The sequence below is a fragment of the Microcebus murinus genome, chromosome 12, assembly GCF_040939455.1.
Source record: "Microcebus murinus isolate Inina chromosome 12, M.murinus_Inina_mat1.0, whole genome shotgun sequence".
NCBI classification, from domain to species: domain Eukaryota; kingdom Metazoa; phylum Chordata; class Mammalia; order Primates; family Cheirogaleidae; genus Microcebus; species Microcebus murinus.
In genome coordinates this window covers 44,021,034-44,041,815 of record NC_134115.1, presented here as the reverse complement: position 1 = coordinate 44,041,815, position 20,782 = coordinate 44,021,034, and the positions used below count along the sequence as shown (strand labels likewise).

At 30.9% G+C, this 20,782-nt stretch overlaps 1 protein-coding gene across 6 annotated transcripts in view; it reads right to left on the bottom strand.

The window, feature by feature from the left end:
- The window catches only part of CNTLN (centlein), a 299,553-nt gene that overhangs the window by 161,342 nt on the left and 117,429 nt on the right, over nucleotides 1-20,782 (bottom strand). For 4 of the 6 annotated variants that reach the window (XM_076008761.1, XM_076008762.1, XM_076008766.1 and 1 more), the window contains 4 exons: nucleotides 14,345-14,584; nucleotides 12,629-12,754; nucleotides 3,136-3,257; nucleotides 1,673-1,792 (listed from right to left, as the gene is read on the bottom strand). In XM_076008761.1, the coding sequence (XP_075864876.1) occupies nucleotides 1,673-1,792; nucleotides 3,136-3,257; nucleotides 12,629-12,754; nucleotides 14,345-14,584 (608 nt within the window). The remainder of the gene's footprint in view (nucleotides 1-1,672; nucleotides 1,793-3,135; nucleotides 3,258-12,628; nucleotides 12,755-14,344; nucleotides 14,585-20,782) is intronic. The other 2 variants (XM_076008763.1, XM_076008764.1) reach the window with 1 other exon arrangement.

Below are 20,782 nucleotides of genomic sequence, written 5' to 3'. Positions count from 1 at the left end.
AGATTAAATCTCCCAACTAGTTAGATTAGGTCTCTAATTCACTTCATCCAAAATTAACTTTTTTGGAAGACAGAAAACTCATTAAAGATTATCAGGTAAAACATTGATACAGGCTTCAACATGGATGAGCCTTGAAAACATTATGCTAAATGCAAAAAGCTAGTTATAATGGATCATATATTATAACATCCCATTTATATGAGGTGTGCACAATAGGCAAATCTATAGACACAGAAAGTAGATTAGTAGTTCCCTAGGACAGAGGAGGGTGGGATGGGAGGGTTAGAGAATGACAGCTAAGTTGTGTAGGTTTTGGGGGTGGTGGTGATGAATATGTCCTAAAATTGATTGTGATAATGGATGGTACAACTGTTTGAATATATGAAAGGCCATTGAATTGTACAGTTCATGAACTGTATGGCTTGTGAATTATAAAAAATCTACAAAGATTATCAGGAAATGCTTCTGGGATAAATCTATGTAGTCTACAACATAATTTTTAAAATAAGACTTCATTATCATGATTAAATATGTGGCACTAGTAGAATATACTGCACTTTGAGAGGTAAATGGGAGTATACATTTAAACTTGGATGTGGTCATATTCTCAAAAGTTTATCATTACATGGGAAAGGTTGTAACCAAAAGTTATACATGGTATCATGTAGTAAATAAAACAAGCTTCTGATTTATAGCTAAGAAAATTCAGTGACATTTAATTGCAATATGCCATATGATGGTAAATTCTAGCAGTCTAAAAGACATACAGGCTTTCAAAAAAAACTGTATAATCCAAATGTCAGAAATTAACTCTAAATGAAGAAATAGTTAAGTAGCAGACGAGGCTAATTATATTAGTCTAACTCCTTTTCGTCTCAAAAAAAAGAAAAAAATAGAAGAAGTGTTCTTTCTTTGCCAGGATGAATATAATAGCCTGCGAATTATAAGATCAAGCAAGCAAACTGTATGTTTTCTAAAATATGAAGTATCCTTCATCAAGTTTTATACTTAGGGCAGCTAAAAGACCTATGTGGAAAAATCAGCATTAAGCCCAAAGGACAGGCAGTGAACAGCAAGAAAGAAAGCAATTCCCTCGTGTCTTTTGCAGGTCACTACCAAGGACCATGTTAGCAGATCCACACCAGACCCTTAACAGGCAGTTCTGCTGCTACCAGTAATTAGCTTGGACAGCTCTGGCTCCAAGAGTAGCAGCAAGGCTACACCATAATGAGCTCAGCTGGGATTAGCAGGACAGGGCAGGGAACCAAGAGAGCTCAGGCATTCTGCATTGCGTATGTATCTAGGAGATCAAACAAGGATGGCTGGCTAGGTTATCCCCTCTCCACCTCATTCCAAAAATGAAGCACGGCAGTGTCTAAAATACAGGCTAATGAAGAGCGACACCTCCAACAGATGAGAGCCACATTAATTAACACAATCCCTAGATCATATTATACTGTTTCTGTTAGAGCTAGCAAATGTGCAACTTGTTATTGCATGAGATAGATATATGTATATTTTTAAAAGCTAGTCTCTTTTTCTTTACTTTCATTGGCAAGAATCAATTTCATTTTCAAATTTTATAAAATATTTCTCTAATAGCCTCTAAGCCATAAAATAATCCTCCCCGATGTTTACTAAGTCCGTATTGTTAAGAAAGAAAGGAACTCACTTTTGAATCATTAGCTCCTGGTTTTCCCTTTTGAAATATGCCAGTTCATTCCATACAGCATCAGAATCTTCTTGTCGAAGTTGTGTGGGATCTGCTCTCTTTATTTTTCTGATTTCAGTCCTATTTTTAAAATAAAGTTGCCTTTTTTCTTTAACATCTTCAAAATGTAATAAAAATTAATTTATATATTCCATAAAATTTAAAAATATCTATTAACCAAATTTCTAATTCAAGCTGTTTATTGGATGAATTTCCTAAAACCTAAGCATGTAGAAATTAAAACTTCCTATCATAATTTCCTAAAGCTAAATTGCTGCTATGGAAAGCAAACTTTTAAACAGATACATGATATTCTTAGGTCTCTCATTCATTTTCATAGTAATAGAACACACTTTAGAATTTTAGCAGTCTCCAAAAAAGACTATAAGCAACCAACTCATCTAGAATTTGCTGCCTATCAATCTGAATGTGGTACAGATGCCCTATCTTTAAAAAAAAGCTATTAGCAGTGCATATGTCAGAAAGTAGATTTCAATCTTTTAGTGATTACTAAAAAGTTAGGTGAGCAAAGGCTAAATCTAGAACACATTGCTTTATCACTGCTTTACTGACAAGCAATATGAAACACCTCCATTCATTAAAAGAAAAAATCAGATGTGACAATTATCTACAAATGATGCCAAATGCCCTTTACATTTTCATTTTCTGTACATAAAACAAACTCTTCATTCTCACTTTGTAAAAGTGCTGTACTGGCCAATTTAGAAACAGTATTTCTCTACAGAACAGACCAATGTGTATCATCAACATTGCCCTAAAGGATCCATCTCAAAAGATGAGAGGGTAGTAGATTTTCTGTACTCATTCAGTCCTTTGCCCTCTGTTGATACTGTTAACAGGGGAGCCACTTACAACTAACCAAGATCTGAACACCTGTTCAGAGCAATTGAATTGAGACTGCCAATTCATTCAGATAAGCTGGAGAACAAACTGATGGATAGTAAAGATCTTCAAATTGCATACTAGGTTGGAATAGTTTTAAGATAGTTAACTATGTATGTGAATTTCATATTTCTCCTGTCTTTCCATTAAAACTTAAATACTTTCTGGGTTATAAACATTTTAACACCACTATTTTATTTATTTAAAAGCAGTTTTCCAACCACGTGGATATTAACTATACTTGGTTTAAATTATATACTTTTATTAAGCTATTCCATTAATATTAAAAATATATATAATAATTCATAATCACCTCCATTTGATATCTACAAATGATAGGCAAATGGATAGTTATATTCTCTGTTTTCATTTGTTATATTCTCCATTTAAAAATTCACAGTAAAGATTTGACTACCAAATAATTTCTTTAAAACCAAACAAAAGCCATTAAAACACCTATATAACGCTACTCCATTCCATTTAATATTTAGGGAAATGCCTTTATGAGCTATGTAACTCACATGCCACTGCCTTCTTCCCACTGTTTTAATTGCTCTTTTACTGCTCTATAGTTGGTTTGTAACATCTGTAGCCTTTCCTTGCGTTTTTCATGGGCATCTCTTAGCTCATCATTTTCTTGGCTCTGTAGAACACAAAAAAGCAAGCATATAAGTTTGAAGAAAGTATTAACTTAATGTTTGAAATGAAAGGTAACCTATCTAAATATGAAATTTTAAAAAATGTGTAAACATGAGTACATTTGTAATACTTATTTTAGCAGAAGAAAATAATTTCTCAAGTCACGGAATAGGTTTGCTTGATAAATTCAATCCACATACAGCATTTTGTAAGCTGCTTACATAATTTCAAAATTTTGCCATCAAGTTATTTTCATTCCTTTCCTGTTGTTAATATACACATAAATGTTCATAAGCCTATATTACAGATTTCCTCTTTTTCAGCATAGGATTTATCTATACATATAGCATGATTATTTTGTTAAAGTGCAAGTAAGACTAGGATAAGGACATTAATCACAGTAAGACCAATTCTTCAGTCCATGAATTCAAAATTAATATATAAAAAGCATAAAGATTATACAGGAGGAAGAGAATGAGACTGGACCCATGTTAGAAGTAGCACAGTTTATCCTTTTAGGGTTGTACCATAAAGAACTGAAAAAGGAAAGCTAGACTTAGCACTCTTGAAGAGGCTATAGAACAGACAATCCAAACACTATGTTGTTGTTTCAACACCTAGCTTAAACAATTATAGTCAACTACTTTCTAAATGTATAGCAAATAAGATAAATTTTCATTTTTAGACATAATCATAAAATATAAAGACCAAGTTCTTAGCCCTCAGATGTATTCACACGATGTATGAACTATGTTTCTCAAAGTAAAATAAGTAACTTCTGGAGTTTTTTTCCTCATGAGAATTTCAAATATTTAAAAAATTCTTATTCATATATCTGCATGAATGCATTTGTATGTTTACTAGGTAGGGGCAACAGATACTTTCTAACATTATAGTGATATGAGATGAGTAGGCATATGGCAATCAAAAAATCTGAATTCCATTCTTAGACCTTCTCCTGGTAGTTGCATTATCTTAAGAACACTACTTAAATTAACTCAATTTCTTTTTCAGTAAAACATAGAAAAGAAAACAGAGGATTAAATTGTGATGTTTAAATGAAATAAGCTAACATAGGCAGAGCCCCTGGCATTATACCTGCCCTATAAAGGAACAAAGCAAAAATTAACTTCTTTCAGTCTCTATTTCCCAGATATTAACAGTGATGCTTTTACATGCCAAATTTGCTTTGTTCTTGATCATTTACCTCCATCTAAACAGTAGGATAATCCTCTATAAAGTTTGTATTATTTTACTGTAATTCTACCGTGTCTCAGCAGTATGGATATTTTGTCATTCTACTTTTAATACATTTCTAGTAGAATAATTCTCTTAAGTAGTTATTAGCAAGTATTTGAGTCTTATCTGTACCAAGAAGTATTCCTTATGCTAATGGAAATAGAAGTGCTTGATGAAAAAGCAAGAGCTTCTACACAGCCAAGGAAACAATCATTAGAGTGAACAGACAACTTACAGAATGGGAGAATATATTTGCATGCTATACACTTAATAAAGGGCTAATAACTAAAATCGATAAAGAACTCAAGCAAATCAGCAAGAAAAAATCAAACAACCCCTTTAAAAAGTGGGCAAAAGACATGAATAGAAATTTTCAAAAGAAGGTAGGCTGATGGCAACAAACATATGAAAAAATGTTCAACATCTCTAATTATCAAGGAAATGCAAATCATGCCCACAAAGAGATATCACTTAAATCCAGTGAGAATGGCTTTTATCAAAAAGTCCCCAAACAACAAACATTGATGTGGATGCGGAGAGATAGGAACACACATACACTGCTGGACCACAAACTAGTACAAACTCTATGGGAAGTAGTATGGAGATACCTCAAAGAACTAAATGTAGAACTACCTTTTGATCAGGCAATCGCACTACTGGGTATTTATCCAAAGGAGAAAAAGACGTTCTATAAAAAGGACACCTGCACTCAAATGTTTATAGTAGCACAATTCACAATTGCAAAGATGTGGAAACAACTCAAGTGCCCATCAACACATGGGTGGATTAATAAAATGTGGTATATGTATACCATTAAGTACTACTTAGCTATTAAAAAATGGTGAAGTAATACCTCTTATATTAACCTGCATGGAACTGGAGCACATTCTTCTAAATGAAGTATCACAAGAATGGAAAAGCACACACTACATGTACTCACCATTAAATTGGAACTAATCGATCAACACTTACGTGCACATATGGAAATACCATTTATTGGAAATCAAGCAGGTAGGAGGGTGGATGAGGGGATGGGTACACTGACATCTAAGGAGTACAATGCACACTATCTGGGGGATGGGCACACTTACAACTCTGACTCAAATGGTACAAAAGTGATTTATGTAATTTAAATGTCTGTACTCCTGTAATATTCTAAAATTAAAAACAACAACAACAACAACAACAAAGCCATGAGAATGGCATCAGCTGACAGGGCATTCAAAATAAATGTTATCCTATAGAGTTTTAGAAGATATACAATTCACAGTTAATGCAAACTTGCTCAAAAGTGGCATAAATTAATATGTGAAGTAAAAGTCAAATATTCAGGAAACTGAGTTCAATTTTGTTCATTTCAATTTAAAAACCACATGAATAGCCTATTACATGCAGGAGGTTAGGTGCTGATAAGAGTTCAAATATTGCTGCTGAAAGTTACTACATTTTACTTCGATACAGCTATGTAAATTCAGTATATCTCAGTGTCTCCATCTTCAAAATAGAGACTATTTATATCTCTTCTTCTAAGACAGAAAGAATTATTTAACTTGGGAGCTTGAATTTTTCATATTAAGTTTGATAAACAATCCAAATATCACTTCACATCTTTGACAATAAGCTTTCTAATCTTAAGAAGGTGAAATAAACAAATTAGTCACCTAGATAATATCTTAATAATTAAGATAATTAATAATTAATAATGTTGGTATCTTCTGTTAAATAAACATGTTAATTATGTTCATTGGAATTCCTGAAAACTAAAAACTTTATTAGGAATTTCAACAAGATGTATTAGAAATGTATTAATAAAATAATTTAATTATAAAAAATTTATAGACCATATTGGAAAAGATTCATGTCAAAACAATTTCAAAATAAACTTATAGTTAAACTAAAATGAAGATTTTATGTTAATGACTTCTAAAATAGCTTTCTGTAATTATTCTTCATTGAATCAAAGTTCTTCCCCTAAACTTTTATTTTAAAATGAATTTCTTAAAAATTATTACATATAGGTCAGGCACAATGGCTCATGCCTTTAATCTTAGCACTTGTGAGGCAAAGGTGGCAGGACTGCTTGAGGCCAGGAGTTCAAGACCAGCCTGAGCAACATAGTAAGACCTTGTCTCTATAGAAAATAGAAAAATTAGCTGGGCATGGTGGCACGTGCCTGCAGTCTCAGCTACTCATGGGGCTACATTGGGAGGATCACTTCAGCCCAGGAGTCTGAGGTTACAGTGAGCTATGATCACACTACTACATTCTAGCCAGGACAACAGAGTGGGACGCTGCCTCAAAAGAAAAAAAAACAAAACAGTATTACATATAAACCCAGTGTTTGGGAGATCATTAAAGAAAGTTCTGTGTTAGGGTCATTAGAAACTCTGAGCAAATGGAACCTAAAAGATTGACCCAAAAGTGAATACAAATTTTCTTGATTACTTTTCACAAAGATCCTCTGTTGAATTAATGGAACAAATTGAGATTCTTGTTAGTATTTTCACTATATTTAGCATTTTTTGGTACTGCCTCAGCTACCATGAATCATTAAATTTATACCCAATTCTTTCCCTAATTCTCAAATAGCAAGTAACTATATTACACCATTAAACAAAAGATTAAGACTCAATAAAAATCTCCTGTGACCTATATATCACTCATGATGTGCAAGGATCTATACTAGGCATATTAATTAATCAAAGCACTGAATGCTGCTAATTCTGATTCCTAAAGCTTTAGTGCAAAATGTTCAATATTAGCAAATACTTTTGGTTTTCCTACAGTAATTTAAATAAGTGGCTATTTCCATTAAGTAGTAATTATAGAAAAATGGTTTCATAGATGAGGTTTCTGCTTTAATTTTACTTACTTCCTAATTTATTCTAACACTAGAGTGCTTACATCATCTTATAAAATTATTAATATTAAAATCTAAACTATTAAAAATGAAACTCAACTAGTGATTATTTGAACATCAATTTGATAGACATGATTTATAATAATAATTGTTTTAAAATGTAGTTTCATCCATAGATTCATGCTTTCAGGATGCTGATATCAAGTGTAATTCATGCATTAAATTAGTCCTAGAAACAATTATTTATTTGTCCCTTTTCAGAAATACATAGTAAAATTTTATAAAATGTAAATATAAGATAGATATAATTCAAAGAAAAACATTTTCCCTATTTTAATGCTGTTATAATATGTCAGGAGAAAACATCTATCAAAACTGAATATATTAAATTTTTTTAATTAACCAAAATACATTTTTAAAATAATCTTTTAAGATATATAGCTTAATAGCTTAACTTTAGTTTGGAATATGATCCTTTAAGTATCATTTGACATATAATAGTCAAAGGTAGGCCAGGCATGGTGGCTTATGCCTATAATACTAGCACTGTAGGAGGCAGAGGCTGGAGATTTGTTTGAGGCCAGAAGTTAGAGACCAGCCTGAGCAACATATGTACAAAAAAATACAAAAATTAGCCAGGCATGGTGTCACATGCCTGTAGCCTCAGCTACTTGAGAGGCTACGGCAGGAGGATCACTTGAGCCCCAAAGTTTGAGGTTATAGTGAGCTCTGACCATGCAACTGTCCTCTAGTCCAGGCAGCAGAGCAAGACCCTCTGTCAAAAAATAAAAAAGTCAAAGTCAAAATAATAGTACTTTATTTGGGAAATATTGCCAAAAAGATTTTATAACAAAATCAAAAGTAAGGTCTGAAAAATATATTTTATATTACTAACTACTACATTTTCCTAAGAAGAAACACACAAAAATATACCATGGGCAACTACTGAGATTCATTCATTAGATCATTCAATAAAACATTTACTTAGTACCTTCTATAGATTTTGAAATTAAACTAGCTAAACTAGAGGCTCTAACTTCTGTGTAGAAACAAGTTTGAATGACTGAAACATTAGGAAATATTAATAGAAAATAGAAAAAATTTTATTAGCTGACTTGCCTCAAAGATATTAATATCTGCAATTAATTCTATTTTTGTATTCATAAGGATAGAAATGATTTTTGATCTAATTTTCTGGTTTGGCCAAAGGCTCTTTGGCAAGAATAACGTGAACTAAAAGCATGAATACTGTTCACAAAGCAGTGGCTTGATCTTCAGGAGCAAGGTTTTGGAGAAGAAAAAAGAAAGCCAAAAAACTTTTATAAAATAAAATATCAAGGATTCTGTTATGTATATTTAATTTCAGCAGAATGTATTAAATTCATGTATACCAGAATATTGAAAAATAAGATATGTAAATTGCATTCAAAGGACATATTGATGTTATTAAAGGACATTGAAAAGTGCTAATAGAATCAAGTTGCCAAATGCATGAAAGTCCATAAGCAGGGACTCACTGCATTAGTGATCTCAAAAATAATAAAGATTTCACAAAGCTGAGATGCAGTGGTTGTTAGGCAAATTACAGTTGTTAGAGCATTATATTCACAAATTCAGGAACATGGATGAGATTTTTATAAAAATAGCTTCCATTTCTTCCATTACTATTGGCTTATTTATTACAATATAAGTCATCTATCTTGAAAATATGTACAACTAGCTACACAAGTAAGCTGAGCAAGATAATATGTTAATATTTTATACAAAATTCATAATTAGTATAAGATTCATTTAATATGCATAATTTACTGCTGATATAATAAAAAGCATCATTTTAATGTATCAAAGTATATATGCATGTATTTCATGGGCTACGACTGTTGAAACTTATTTGTCCTTCCTACCTTTCAATCCACCTTGGCAATCAAATTGGGACCCTCAAACTACCTACTGTGCCATGGAGCATGTCTTTAGCCTTTAGTTTAGCTAAACGAGTTCACAGTATCTTTCATGGAACAATAACCATCTTTTGAGAAATATTAGCAAATATAATATAACCAAACAAATCTGGGAAAAGATATGTCTATACCATTTTTATTGATTCACAAAGCACATTAATATGTTAAAGGTTCACAAAAAGAAAGCTCTTAATCTACTGTTTACAATAATTATTGGAACATTGAACATTTTTGTCTGTCCTGCTCCCATTAGCTTCTCTCAGAGCTGTGTTCCATATAACACCAAAGACCATGACAAAAAATTCAACATGTATTAACAAGTAATGGTCTACAAAAGGAGCACTAAGATCAACAAATGTATCTTAAAACTATAAGATACCCTTCTATCCAAAAGTATGTTGGAGTCCTAACCCTCTACCTTCGAATGTGGTCTTATTTGGAGACAGGGAATTTATATAGATAATCAAGTAAAAATTCAATCATTAGCATGGGCTCTAATCCAATATGACTGATATCCTTATAGAAGGGGGAAATTTAGACAGGGAGAGAAGGCCATGCCTAGAGGGAAGACAATGTGAAAACACAGGGAGAATGCCATCTATAAGCCAAGGAATACCAGAGGCTCCCAGAATCTAAGAGAAGAATGAAACAGATTCTCCCTCATAGCCTTCAGAAGGAGCCAACTTTGCTGACACCTTGATTTTGGACTTTTCCAGCCTCCACAACTTTGAACAATAAGTTTCTTTTTTTCTAAGCCACCCAGTTTGTGGTACTTTGTGACAGTGGCCCTAAGAAACTAATACAGACAAAGTATTAATTACTACATTACTTTATACTCACATGTACTTTAGTAATAGCAATAATATAACTATTATTATAGAATAATAAAAGGGAATATTGAATGAAGTCTTCTGTTTTCACTAACTATGACAGTTATTAGAAGAAAGTCAATTTAAAAGTACTCTGGTCTCAATCACTTTCCTTGGACTTGCTTTACTATATAGGTTTTATTTACCTACTTCTTTTGCTAAATGTTCTTGATTATAGTACGATTTTCATTCAACTATCTTACCCCTTAAAAAAAATCCTTTCCTACTAAATGATAAAAACAAGGAAAAATTTGCTCCCATTTATTCCTTACCTTGCAAATCTGTAAAAGAAGACATAAATTTAAAATTCATGATTATCAGTCACTTAAAATATGAATATAAAAAACTATAAATGAAAAAAAATTTTTACTCTGAAAATAAACTTGGGGCCTCAGCCCCAGAAAACTGTTGTCAGGAAAATGAAATAAGGAAATCAATTTAGCATAAGCCTTCTGAGATTCTTTTTAAAACACTGCATTCAAGAAGTAGAAGAGAAGACAACAGATCTAAAAATGTCTGAATTGCTTTATTCCTTCATTCCAAAAATAAGAGACTGCCAAAGACTTACAGACCTCAGGAGGCAAAAAAATAGAAAGTTCTCTGCTATTGAATGGGATATGTGATGACTAATTTTATGTGTCAATTTGACTTCCCAGATGTTTGGTTAAATATTATTTCTAGGTGGATCTGTGAGGGTATTTATGGATGAGATTAATATTTTAATCAGTTGACTACATAAAGCTGATTGCCCTCCCCAATGTTGATGGACTTGATTTGATCTGTTGAAAGCCTGAATAGAATAAAGGCTGAGTAAGAAAGATTTATTTCTCTCTGCCTGACTGTATTCAAACTGGGACATTGGTCTTCTCTTGCCTTCAGACTTGGACTTGAATTTATATCATCAGCTCTCCTGATTCTATAGCCTTTGGACTCGGACTGGAACTATACTATCCACACTCCTGATTTCCAGCTTGCCAACTACAGATCTTAGATTTCTCAGTCCCTATAATCATGTGAGCCACATATATGTGTGTAATTTACTATAAGGCGTTATACCAAATATAGCAATTGTTGTAATATATCTATAATTGGTTCTTTATTTCTCTGGAGAACTCAAGATAGAAGACTTGGCATGCAAATTTCAAGAATTATATTAGACTAGTTTCCTAAAAATGTCCATAATATCCTGTGCTTACTCACACATTTACCCTTAATACACTAGATTCTAACTATTCACATAACACCTTCTTAACTAGAGAAAAGGTCTTCAAAGGTAGCAACTCATCATGTTTCCTGTTGTACAAGTAACTTGTACGATGTTTGGATAATTGCGATGCTCAATAATTCCTACTAAGTAAATGAATGAACAAATATCTAAGTTCCTTATAAATTTCAAATACACTAAATGCTAGCTAAGGTCATGTGGTGATTTTATTTTTGGTAGAAACAATAGATGATAATTTTCCTTTGTTTTAGAACTAACAGTTTAACTATGAATAAACATAAATTAACACAATGTTTAGTGAAGAATCAGACAAGATTATTAATTATAGCTTATGGTTAACTATACCCTTACACCATATTCTGTTCTAGAACACAGATAATCTAAGTCAAACCTTTTTCTCTCTAAGAGTAATCTATATTATATGACACAGAATCTAAGCTTTAAATGTACTGGGTTCTAATCATGTGGAAAGCATTGGACTTGTCATAGAATATCATAGAACTATTTGAGAATCAATTATATGACTAAACCTCAAATAGGATAGAGGTGAATGAAGAATGAACAGTCTGCTATAAAGTCAGAGAAAAAATAAAAGCCCTTGATATAGTCACATAAAATGGATTCAATATGCATGAAGAAGATCTGAGAAAATGAATTCACAAAGTATGAATTAGGAAATATAAGCCCTCAAAGATAAGCCAATAAGGTATGTGCTTCTAAAACATGGGTACAGTGCTTATTCAAATTTCATGTGTTCTGAGACAATTTCAGCTGAAATACAGAAAAATGCATATTTGTTATTTTGACTATGTAATTTTTCTATAAAGGTTAATTGTAAATTACCTAAGCTAGGTTAATATGGTTTTAAACTCACTTTTGTTTTTATGCTTATCATATATAAAGAACAACAAGAAATTCTCTTTCTACTTGCTACAGTTTGATTTTTTGTCTCTGAGAAACTGTAAGAAATGTATAATCAATTTTAAACCAAAATATTCCCAAATAATTTGAAAGTAGTGAATCAATATTTAGTTTTAAAGTAGAAAATATTTTTTATTACTTTGGATCCTCAGAAATCTTGAAAACATGATAAATTGCATGCTTTGTACAGGTTAATTAAATTTAGGAAGAAAAATGACAAGCAGTAATTTGTGAAATGTATGTTTACTTTGGTATATTTTTTTCTTTGCAAGGTTACTATTAAAGAAATGATTTAATGTTCACCTTTAGTTGTAGTGCCTCCTCTAAGTTTTCAATCTTTCTCTCAGCTTTTCTCAGCTTCCTTAGCTCCTCTGAGTCTCTCAAAGAGCTCTTTGGGGACAAAGACCTTGAACGTTTCACAGGTGGTTCCTCGAGAATAAAACAAGGACATGGTTGAACTAGTTAGAACACTGGATTATGAAAGACATGCAAAATTAAAGAACAAGTAATTTTGAATACTAATAATGAATTATAAAAAAAAAAATCCTGCATGGAATACCAGAGAAATAACAAGCGGAATTACCACAGTGCTCCTGCTAAAGGTTTCTCTGTGACTCGTTAATGAGAATATTCATTTACATTTACATTGTTTCTTTCAGAATAATGATGTCCCATTAGGGAAGACTAAAGGGTTATAGACTCAGAAATGCAAGAAACCTCATTACAAAGGAGGGGATGGAGGCTGGTCTAATTGCTCTATAAGGGTCCAAGGTTACACTTGATAGGACAACCAGAAACAAGAGGGAAAGGATTTTTTTCCCTTTGAAATAGTTTAACACACTGTGAAGTTGAAGGAACAATATGCTTGAGGAATATAAATACAACAGACAGTAGATCTTATATCATAATGACCATATGGTCATTAACTATAATGTGCCTAACTAGAGACAAGAATGTGTTTATATTATGTACAGCTTCATATACCAATCTGGAGAAGGAATATGTGAAAGCAAGTATTATGCTGGGCAACATAGTGTTCATCCTTACTGCATATCCTTACAAAAAAGAAAGAAAATATTGGCCCAAAATACCCCCCTTCTTTTCTGGACTTTCATTAAAGGCAGAGAAATGTCAAAGCAGTGCTTTTTTAAACTTCAGCAATACAGCAAGCAACCAAATTAGGCCCTAGAATGTTCTATCTTGATATTAGGATTTTTTCCATTTAAATAAAGCTCAATGTTTGTGAAACTACTTCAAAATGGCAAGAAATGTATAATGGAGTTATGTTTTAATAAATAAATAAACCTCGTTCCTCTGAAAATTACTAATAACTTTGGAGAGAGTGAATTAGAGTATCACAGAGATATGGGTTTAATTTTAAATGCTTTTTTTATTAAGATAGTTTGTTCTACTCAAAATAAAAAATGGAAAGACTCAAAAACAATTATCTTGAAAACATGATTTTCTACTTATAAAAAACATTATTCCTCTATTGCGGAAGTAACAAGTACGAGAAAAATGTTAAAACTCTTACTTTTATAAAAATATTATTTAAATTTATCTGGAAATAATAGTCATAACATGATATTATGGAATTTTTATATTAGTCACTCTTTATAAACTTTTGCAGCATAACACAAATGTACTATGAATACTAAAAAGAGGTGAGACATTAATAAATGAGAAACATGCTATGCCCAATCTGTTTATTTACTAGAAAATTAAGTAAATAACATACCAATTTAAAATGAATTTTTAACCAGATAAGTTAATAGTATATCAGATAGATGAGAAACACTTAGTAAAACTTTTTAATATAAGAATATTAATTTACTGGCAAAATGGGTATACTACTAATAATATATTTAATTAATTAATTTGGGAATATAATTCAGCCTTTAAAAAGGAAAAACTCCCTACTCCTAACAGGTATTTTATCAAGAGTTTGGCACATAATATTTTTCAAGAGATTCCAGAATTATAAACAGAGAAGTTAATGCTGCCGTTTTGTTTTCTAACCTCATCTCTTGCCTTGCCAGCCTCTCCCTGGCATTTTGTCATAAAATGACAAAATGTTCCAACCTTATGTTTTGCTTCAATATTTGTCATGATGCTCTTCTCTGAGAAACTCTTGTTGATAGATACGTTCTCTGACAGTTTTTCATTTGCTATTTTCAGTTTCTCCTGTAAATACTCAATTTCAGACTTCTGGGATACCATTAGTGTTTCTAAGCTTGATAAAGATGGTTGTTGAGATACCTGTTAAAAAAGTTATGTATAAATATATATATGTATGTTTATATCTTATATTCTTTACAAATATATGCAAATACTTATATATAATATTACATCATACAAAGAAATTTTAACAATAAATTATGAATCAACATTAGTTAAAATTTATTCTAATAGAATGGCATTTTTCAATAAAATAACCAAGAGTCTATATAAATATTTTCACAAATAATGTCACAAAGATTTGCCGGGGGGAAAAATTTAAAGCATAGCACCTTGATACATACTACTCATCTATAAATTAATCATTTTAATTTTATGATTTTATATATATATGTATTTCCTCACAAAATACTCTATCCATCATGGGATTATCAAGAGTCATACAATACCATCGTATATTAATCTGGCAAAAGAAAACCAATAGCACTACACCAATTAGCATTTAATGTATCATAATTTAGTAACAACTCCTCAAAGAATGCTGATGCTTTTAAAAGCCAGTATGATTTACAGCATTCTGTTTTGAAATTTATTAATGTGTCAGATAAACTGCTAATGGTAAGCCCCACATTTTAACAGAAGAAGTCACAGGAAAATTATTTTTGTAGGAAACCTGTTCATAAAAACTAGTATTCTGCAAAATCTACTACCATCTCCACTAAATGTACTTGAGACCATCAAAACCCATGCATACATGCTATTTCAAATTAACCATTACATTTACAAAAAACAAAAACACTGAATCGTAGTGAAAACAATGTCTTTGTTGATGTACTGGCAAAGGAATATCAAATTTATGATTCTAATATTATTAATATGGTTCTAATAACCCTGAAAATATTCTCATTTAAACTTATGGAGAATCCTATCTTTCTTCCCAAATGATATTCCTAAGGACAATGAGAAAAATATATATGTTTAACTCTTTTGAACCAACAATGAGAAATATCACCTTTTCTAATTTTGTCTACTTTTTTGTTCTTCAGGGGGATAGGCAAAATTTTCCTAATTCTAACCTACAATTTTTATGATAAGAGGCATCATCTTTAATTTATACTATTATACTTTACTCATATTTAAATCACTTGATTTGTTTCCCAGCCTCTACTCTATCATACTATTAAATGTTTTACTCAAAGTGTTATTTATATTATAGTTACCACACTTAAAATATATTACTTAACTTCATTACCTTGCTTTGAACACCAAATTAAAATACTTCAAGCATTCATCTTCCAGTAAGTCTAAATGATTTTGCCCTTTTTTCCCTCCCTACTTTTAATCACTGTACAGCTCTTACTTCTTCCTCCTATTTTATAATCAAATTTATGATGTTTATAAATATTTCCTTTGATCAGTCTGCCAGGCTAAACAACTTTCAAAAGCTACCTACTCTTGTCTAGGTTTCCTTTAATAAAATTATGAAAAATATATTATCACCCCATCATTTACCAAATAAATTTTGAATAATTTGTTCAAGGTCAAACAAAAATTTAGAATAAAACAGAAAAAAAATAACTTTTGTTTTAGTATAGCCAATAAACAAACCTGTGTTTTTTAATAAATGAATTTTCTAAGTCATCACTTGATAATTCTATAGCTAAGAGTACAAAACACTAACATTCATTCAAGAAGTTACAATAAATAACTCAAATACTAATGGAGACATTAAAACTGCTCCAAAAATAGATGCTGTCACTATAATGGACTTATTCCTAATGTATTTCTATTAGTATTAATATTCTGAATATTAATGATATTATTTCTAACGATAAAGGATATTTAGAAAGCATTCCTTTAAAATCCTCGATAAAAAAATAACAGATCTTCAGAATTAAAATACTGTGAAAGTAATGATAACTCAAATTCACATAGAAGCCAAAAAGATAATGTAGGTTAAGTAAAAGGTGTTGTGTTTCATGTGTTTTAAAATAACAGCTTTAGAATTCATTCATCAAGAGAAGCGCTTTATATTTATATTAAACCATGTAATATGTTCCTCCCTTTCACAAAGTAACATATAGTTGTTCCTATTTCGTTTAAATGTGGTTTTCCCTCTCTCTCACTTGCTTTTTATCACTTTTGCTAGAGATATATTCACAAGAAGTAATTTACATTCTCTTAATATTTTTCACAAGCATAAATAAAGTGAATTATCAATACGCAGCCTCACTGTCGAAGAGTAAGAAGGGTATTTGTGGAAGTTTCTACTCAACTACAGCCAATTGTTTCATAGAGGAATGTGGACCATTACTGCTAAATCTACTGATGTTTCAAGAGAAGCAAGGAATTAGATTTCTAAGGGAAGTGTCCAAATATTTAAATGTTGATTGGATCCAGTTTATGACTGCTGTTCTTTGAGATATAGGGGTGGAAGTACAATCTGCTATAAATTTTCTAGGGGAATTTGGAAATATGCATCAAAGTCCATAAAATATACCAAGCCTATGACTTACCATTCTATTAAAATTATGCTGAGGGCTGATATGGAAAGATAAATATGTGAGATATATATATATATATCTATATATATATATATATACACACACACACATATATATAATTAAGTGAGAAAAGCAGGATACAAAGGACTATGTTATACTATAAAGATATAGATTTCACCAAACATGCATGGGGGGAAAAATCCAAACAACCTGGAAATGGTACAGTGTTATTTCTTAGCAGTGAATTATTTTCTTCATACTTCTCTGAATTTCCTTAGATTTTTTACAATGGGCATGTCACTAAATGTTTTTCAGAATATAAATATTTATTTTTTCTGCAAATAAAATAAATAAAAATTCAATGTAAAATTTTCAGTATAGGCAGGAGAAATATAAATGGAAATCTCTTCAAAATCTCATCCCTCCAAGTTCTTAGTGGTTAAGTTTGGGATATATCTCCCAGACTTAAAAAAAAAAAAATATATATATATATATATATATATAAAATTCTGTCTTTTAACCTACTTTTAAAATTAATAGATTTTATTTTTTTAGAACAGTTTTATATGTACAGAAAAACTGAGCAGATACCACACCTCCTAGTTTCCCCTATAATTAACATCTTAAGCAGGTATGGCACATTTGTTATAATTAATGAGCCAATACTCATATATTATTATGAACTGAGAACATAGTTTATTTAGATTTCCTGAGTTTTTACCTAATGTCTTCTCTCTGTTTCAGGATCCCATCTAGGATACATTACATTTAGCTATCATACTTCCTTGGACTCCTCTTAGCTGTGACAGTTTCTTTTTCGTAGGATGCCCCTCCTTTGGAATTTGTCTGATTTTGTTTTCATGATTACACTGGGGTTATAAATTTTAAGGAGGAATATCATAGAGATAAAATGCCATTTTCATAACATCATATCAAGGGTACCTACTATCAACATGATTTAGGACTGTTGATATAGACCAAGATCACATAGCTAAAGCAGTTTTTGTCAGGTTACTTCACTGTAAAGTTACTTTTTGTCCCCAACCCTGCTGTACTTTTAGCCTGCTTTTTAAATCTTAATAACCATAAAGATATATACACATAATTATATGTATGTATAAAAATATATGAGAGTATATATGTATATTCTCATGTATCCTCCCATATCCTTATCATTTTTAAGGGCTGTTTTACATGTGTAGCAAAATCAAGTTAGCCAACCCCTTCTCTGTGGATGTAATACTATTACCCTTACAATCCTTGAATTTTGAAAAGTTAACTTTTCTTACAAATAATTATTAGTATTTTATAAATTTTTTTCTCTAATATTAAAAAATCCTTTGCTCCTTTTAGCTGACAGTCTTAGAATATAATTGTTTGGTGCTAGGCATGGTTAATCTGATGAAAAATGATCAGAGGACTATATGTCTAAAAGTCCCAGTTGGAAATAATCTCTTTAAATTGCCATTATTAATAGAAAACTGTTTTTCACATTGACCCACAAAGCATATTTTGATTGAAAAGTTCTATAGAAGATATAGAATAAAAGGGATGGGAGCCTTTAAGTGTTGTGCCAATTATTATATTAAATTTATATAGCTTAAATATTCAATCATGTTACATTAAATCCAAGCAACATTGTATGGCATTATTACAATGGAGACTGATTGAATACTGTCTTATAAATAAAAAATTGTTTCATAGCTATAATAACTACAAAGAATTTTTAGTTAAATTGCTTTATTAGTTTTAACCAAATATATCTACTATATTAAAATAATAACTAGCATTCTAGTTCTTGCTAAGCATTTTACATATATTATCTCACTTATTTAAGAAACTTATAAATTCCAAACCTGTCAACACATAACACAGCCTAATGCAAAATGACAACATTTAAAAAGGACATGATACCTCAGCACAAGAAATAGTTCCTTCTACAACAATCTCTCACTGGAAATCAGGTATAAGTCAAACATATGTATGTGTGTATGTGTACAAAAATACCTAACATATACATAAATATCAGACAAACTGACTACTTGAATGACCGTTCTCTTAAAACCAATTCAAATCCTCTTGGAAAACGACAGTAAAAAATGTGTGTGTGTATGATTTTCTTCCCATGAAATGCCTGAATCTCTGTTGAAACTTGGCATTATATTTAAAATCAATATTAGAAATGCAGAAATACATCTATTACCAATTCATAAAACATTGTTAGCTGAATTATCCATAACTTAAAAATGAATGACTTTAATAATAGTCAAATATTCTTGGAAAAAAAGGGAAAAGAAAAATAATATCAATTTAGTATGATATCATAAATCAAAATAGTCTTATAAGAAAAGTTAACAAATAGAATTAAGTGTACTGTTTAAACTTATATCACACTTTTAGAAAAACCACTAAATTGAGTAATAAATGTCTAATATCAACAAATTCAGCTAGCATTCTTTTAAAAAATATAAATATTTGCATTTCTTCCATCTACTCACTTTTAATCTAATATCCTCAAATTGCATTTAGAGATCACAAAATAAATGAAATTATTGACACATTTTGGTAAAACTTTCTTACCATCTCCTCTCATAAACACTGTTGCATTATAGCACAATTCAGTACTAAATAGCAGTCAAATTTAACTTTCCTTTAGTATCTAAATACCTATTTGGTACAGACAAGTTATTTAACAGCAAAATAAAAGGGAAATATTTAATTTCATTACTTTGACTCCTTCCATACATTACACAAACTTAAGATTGAGTGGATTACAAATGGATGCTTTACTGGCTTATGCATACATCCAGTACATGACAACAGCATGTGTGGCACAAAAATTGAGCAACCACAAGCTACGTATTTATTCTATAACATGTAAATATCACACTGAATTGACAAAAATTTGTGATATTTACATGTCACAGAACAGTGTTTAGAGTGTTAACTCCATGCTGTACACAATGACTGTAGATTCCAATCTCAAGAATAAACTAATCCTGGGTGTACTTAAAAACTAGGATGGAAACTAGGAAAAGACCAATTGATTTTTACATAGATTTCTTTTTACCTTAAATAGCAAAACAGAACACATTCAGTTTTTCCAAAATAGGTTATAAGCTTCACATTCTGCCAGAATTTGCAAATCTGAATATTTAAAGTATATGTGTTAGTATTATCCTAAAATGAATTTCTAGAATTCAAGGAAGTAAATTTCCTCTATAGCATACTTATAAATATGTGATTTTGGGGTATAATCTGTTACTTATTATAATACATGCTCTAAGTTTTATAAACATTTAACACTTATGTCACTAGTAAAAAAATCAAAATTTGTGCACCGATGGTATAAGCAAGGGACTATGCTTGTTATGCATTATCATCTCTATACATTAAAACCTCAATCATACTCAAACAAATTCACTAAAGTGTGGTTTTCAATCTGCTAACTATGCATTCCATAATAGCCTGTAATTATTAAAAACTGACAAGAAAGCTACGCCACCTGTGTTTATGTGAAGCCAGGTAATGAAAAAAACAACAACGCTGTCATCACCTCTCAATTCCTGATTGCATTATCAAAACTGTAGCCGAGTTTGGCATCTGGGTGTGACCTTGTTAACTGCTAGGGTAATTAAATTTATTCTATTGGGAAAAAGGATGATAAATTATTAGCAAGAAGATTTTGTTCACATTTTATTAAATTGGCCTGTCAAAGGGTTGGCCAAATTATCAAGGGCCTCATTTATTGGAGGCCAGCCATATTGCCACATCT